Consider the following 5,184-nt stretch of genomic DNA (forward strand, 5'->3'; position numbering starts at 1 on the left):
GCAGCTGAACATCCAGGATTCAGCGTTCAGCATCACTTACAATCTGTTATAATGCACAGTAAGGCCCAAAACGGTGCAATCTAAACAGGATAGCCTAGGAGTGAGTTTTCTCTTGCCACTATCTCAGGTAAATAAAGATTTTGGAAAAAAAAAATCCCTCGCCTCTCTTGGTTAAAAATTACATTATAATGCATTTCTAAACCAGAGGAATCAGAAAGCAAGGAGGAAGGGAGAGATAATCCACTTCTTCATTTTATGTCTTACTCTGAAAAAACCAAAACACTGTCAGTAAGCTCAGAGCTCTTTCACAGCTTTTAACATAGGATACCAAATATTTTCTTGATAACATAAAAATAGCAAGCAAATACAGAACTGTATTATTTTGTTTTATTCCAAGAACTCACTTTTCAGTGTAACCTTTTGCAAATGTATGCCACTTGCAGTACAAGACTATCTAGGCCCCATGCTAGATTTCTTTACATTATACCAGCACAGCTTTAACTTCAAGGAACTTGCTCCTGATTTACAGCAGAGGAAGAATAGGCTTTCTGTTCCAGAACTAGAATGAAGAATTAAAAACAAACAACCACCAACCAAAACCAAAACATTTCAGGCAATTTGTTTTCCCTCTTTAAAAGTTCAAGTGTTAAGGTGCCTAATTCAGAACCACTCTGAAAATGCCTCAGTTCATTCTAAAAAATTGTTTAACTCTTGTGCACACAGTTTTGATTACACTGATCCAGGTAATCTGCTGGGCAGTTTAACAAGGTGGTTTTATTTTTCATTTCCCAAAAGACATTCTCGTTAGGCTTTGGAGGACTTGGGAATACCCAGGAATTATCTTCCAGAGAGCTCTTTCCGTAAGAATGGTGTTCCTGAAACATTTTGCCATCAACTGGAACGGGTCTCTCATCTGTCCATGCTTGGAGAGTCACCCTCTCAGATGGGATTTTTACATCTCTCGGCAGAGGCGGGGACACAGCATTGCAGAGGACTTGATCATTCTGTGAGAGTTTTTTATAGGCTACTGCAGATGTCAAATTCAGCTTTGAAATGTTCAAGTCAACACACTGTATTGGTGCAGTAGAGGCAGCTGCAGAAAGAAGGTAAAAAAGATATTTAAATTATGTGATCTAATGCATTTTTCACATACTGCAATTGACTACTTTCAGTGACTACTTAAGAGTTTTGAACTGATCCTGAAATCTCAATGTCTAAAATACACCCAATGCCAAGGAAGCCTCCTAGTTCCCACTTGAACACAGATAAACTGATCAATCTTTTTGACTAGACTGGAATGATGCTGAAACAGAGGATTTTCAACTGCTTGGAGAAATAACCAGACTCAGAACATTGTTTACACAGAGCGTGCTTCTTCCTGCTCTACCGATTCTTTTAATAAATTGTGTTCTCAGGCTGCCAACAACCTGAATTCTCACTGTTCAGGAAGCACTAAGAGGGAAATGCAGGTTCTCTGTGCTCCACTACTGCCTGACTTCTGAAAGTGAAATGATAGACAGCAATCTTCAGCCATCTGAAATTGCCAGGAAGTTTTAAACCATGCCAGGAAGGGGAGGATTTTGAAACAGAGCAGCATCTATCTGAAACCAAAGTGCTGCACCTTCAATGCACATGTGAACAGATGGCCAGTAATGTACATAACCATGTAATGGTTCCTGCAGTTACAGAAACTTGTGTCTTACAGGTCATTTTCTAGAACAGCTACAAATCTTGAGTACAAACTGTGATTTGTAACTTTAGTTCTTAAGAGACAGAAGGAGGAGCCAGTGTCTCGGTCCAAGAATACTGCTTCCATGTGTCACCAAACGTTAAAAGGTGGTACCCAATCTGCAAATGTCAGCCAAAAGCACCTTCCAATAGCACAGGCATCGTACCCGAGAGATGTGCTAAGGAACTGGATTTGGCCGCTTTGTGGCCAAAGGTGTAAAAAGCAATTTGAGGTCCAAAGACCTTTAGAAGTTCAAGAAAAGTGGAATCACATGAAAATTAATGGAAAATGTAAAAAAAACCCAACAAACCAAAACAAAACACAAAACAAAAAAACCCAAAGGAAACCAAAAAACAACCCATAAGCAGACACGTTTCTTGAAAATGCCTCCATATATTAGTGACAGCTAAGTAGAATCCGCATGCTAACTGATACTGTTAACATCACACACACAGCAGTAAATATGTTGTGTTCTGCAGACTTTACACATCTCTTATAGAGGCAACTAGTTTGTATATGGTAAAATAGCAGGTACTGCAGGTATAGGAAGTCGATGTTTTAAGTCAATTCTACCCGTATTTTGCATAAGCCAAGATTTTTCCATAAATACAAGCACAGATCTGTCTGCACTGCATTTGTAAGCGTGGCTAACAAGCAAGGTAACAACAAAATACAGTTTTCATTTCTGCCAAACCTGTACATTCTTTTATACTTCTGAAAAAAGCCTACAGAGCATCAATCAAACACAGGCTCACGTGGTAACAACATGACCAAGCCTACAAGATGTGTTGATATTTATCAGACAGGTACCAGAGTGAAATCATTAATCACTGCTGGCTACAGACAAAGGCAGTGATTGATCAAGAGGTGAATCCTATCTTGGCCTCACCGAGCCAATCAAAGCTGGTTAGAAACAAAATGTCTTGATCTTGTACTGGACAGGAACGTCAGAGAACGTCACCAATGTACTGTAACCAAGTTCACTGGTGTCTTCTGTGGTCCAAACACAGTAAATACCACAGTTGAAGTGAGCAGAAAACAAAGGAAACAAACACTGGGATCTAGGCTGGCCCCACCAGAGTAAGAACACTCTCATGAAGCATTTGGTTTGAGAGAAATGTATGTATGAAATAGAAGAACCACCTGATGAACTGCTCACAGACAATATTTTTCCCTTAATTATTTGCAACGTAGCAGCAGAAATAAGGTGGTTTTGCAGCCTCAGTATTTGACATTCAGAAAACGTCATCTTGCATAGCATTTTGCTAGAAAAGAATTTTTTTGAATGCCAACAAAGAAATACACAACCATAAAAAAAAAATCAGTCTGATTTTAAAATGTTGCTAAATTAATACTTTATATATTCTATACTGAGAAAATAAGTCAACATTTGCAAAAATACTTTTTTCCCCCCAATATGAAGTAGTTGTGGTAAAAGGTCAAATACGAGTAAACTTAACACCTCAGCTTTGCGCACATAAGCAACACTTGACTGAGAAAAAAGCCACAAGGGGAACAGAATACAGTACTGAAGAAAAAACACATCAGCAACACCTTTATGTGTGAAGTTGACCAGTATGAGACAGAAGCAAAAGCAGAAAATGGGTAGGCTGGAACCAGAACGTAGCCCAGCTTATCAACTTCAATTGATGAGATTCTGATAAGATACGATAGCCGGTTTCTTTCTAAAATGGTACGGCCTGAATCAAGGCTTTGTGTTGGTAAGGTCTGTTTTCTGCAAACACTGACTTGCCTTTCTTGGTCACTGTGGGGTTTGTTTTCAGTTTTTGTAGAACCTCAGCTTGCACATCAGTCACCAGACGCAAATTGGACATTTCTCTCTTCAGTTCCCAATACGCTTGTTGCACACTTTCAAAACAAAGATTTTTAAAAAGTTAAATAACTGCCACCTTTAAAGCACCCTCATGCCTATTAAGATCGTTATCAAGTATTAACTGTTAATATATTGTCTGCCTGACGCATGCTGCCAATTTTACTAGAGTACTATAACTCAGAATGAATTAAGTAGTACTGATAATATCCTAAACAGATGAACCTCTGTATATTTTATTTGATTCTTGCATTTTACAATATATAATGTTTTATGCATTAACATACTAGATGATACTAATTCAGGTTTCCCAAATTGAAAGAAATAGGAACATATTCTCCAATTTCCTTATTTGAAACAAACCATCTTGCCATAAAATTAGTAATGTCTAAGGAATACTTTTAAAAAAAAAAATCTATTAAATGAACGCTAGACTGCAAACAAGGTAGAGTATTAACTCTAGCTTCTGATAAATGACCACACACGTCATGATATGTTATGATCCTCGTAATGATAATTAATCGTGGTTTTAAACATTCAACCAAAACCAGTATTTGTCTTTACACCATTCATTTTGCTACAATGAATTCAGAGTAGATGCCCGAGATCCAAACTGAGCACCCACACACAGACCACACTAAAATCTGAAACATGCTGCTGCATATTCAAGTAATCTAATTCATGTTGATACGCTGCCTTACCAGACAGTGTAAAAAATAAGTGACCCAATTCATTCTCTGCTAAGACAGCATAATACGAGAAACTTATTTAGTAACAGCACCACTGTTCCAACATTGATGTTTCAGGTTAATGAAGAAAATCAAGAAGAAAAAAATCAGAAAAGTCAGCATCCCCATATGTTTCTTGGTAAAATTTTGAGCAAAGGCTCACTGAACACCGTATTTACATTGATTAATAACTAACTTAGTGTTCAAAGACATAAGGATGCGGTTACTTCAACTCAAACATAAAATCAATGATTTAGTGTTGGTTTGTTTTTTTTAATCTTAACATTCTACCAAAACACATTTATTGAGGACAGGTATCATGGGTGAGTTTTCAGAATATTTATTTCTTCCTCACTATGTTCACCTTAAAGACATTTATTTGAAAACAGTTCAGTACCTCAATCTATTGTTGAGATTATTAAGAATTATTCAGCCATATAATAACTGTATTTTCAAGCATGCACATGTACAGATTTCTGTCTCTAAAATATCAATTTAGGATCATTCCTGCATGAAATTTACCAGACGTAAATGTGTTCAAAAGCACTTTTATTCTGTTCTGCAAATTAACACTAAAAGAGTTCCCTTAAAACAAAGAAATTAAACTTTCTTCTATGTGTAGAAATATTTTCCCAGAACACAGAGGAAGCTGATAGTCTAATAGGTATTGTATTAGGTATCAGCAGTTCTGCTAGCTAGGAAGTTAAAATTTTCAGAACTGATACTGCAAGAAGTTCAGGTAAACGTGCGGCCTTTTTACTGCAGAATCCATTTGGCTCTTTGAACTTTTAAGATTACAATTTTAAAATTAAATTGATGTGGCAAGCATACTTGATTTATTCATGTGTTTTGGTCTCAAAAATAAGATCAAACTTTAGTTAAAACAAAACAGAACC

The 5,184-nt window shown here is 36.8% G+C and overlaps 1 protein-coding gene across 2 annotated transcripts in view; it reads right to left on the reverse strand.

Moving 5' to 3' along the window:
* Positions 1-704: 704 nt before the first annotated feature.
* AZI2 (5-azacytidine induced 2) overlaps positions 705-5,184 on the reverse strand; it is a 13,641-nt gene continuing 9,161 nt past the window's right edge. For both annotated transcript variants that reach the window (XM_010185093.1, XM_010185092.1), the window contains 2 exons: positions 3,483-3,598; positions 705-1,093 (listed from right to left, as the gene is read on the reverse strand). In XM_010185093.1, coding sequence (XP_010183395.1) covers positions 705-1,093; positions 3,483-3,598 — 505 coding nt within the window. The remainder of the gene's footprint in view (positions 1,094-3,482; positions 3,599-5,184) is intronic.

This window comes from Mesitornis unicolor, unplaced genomic scaffold, assembly GCF_000695765.1.
Source record: "Mesitornis unicolor isolate BGI_N332 unplaced genomic scaffold, ASM69576v1 scaffold12845, whole genome shotgun sequence".
Lineage (NCBI taxonomy): Eukaryota > Metazoa > Chordata > Aves > Mesitornithiformes > Mesitornithidae > Mesitornis > Mesitornis unicolor.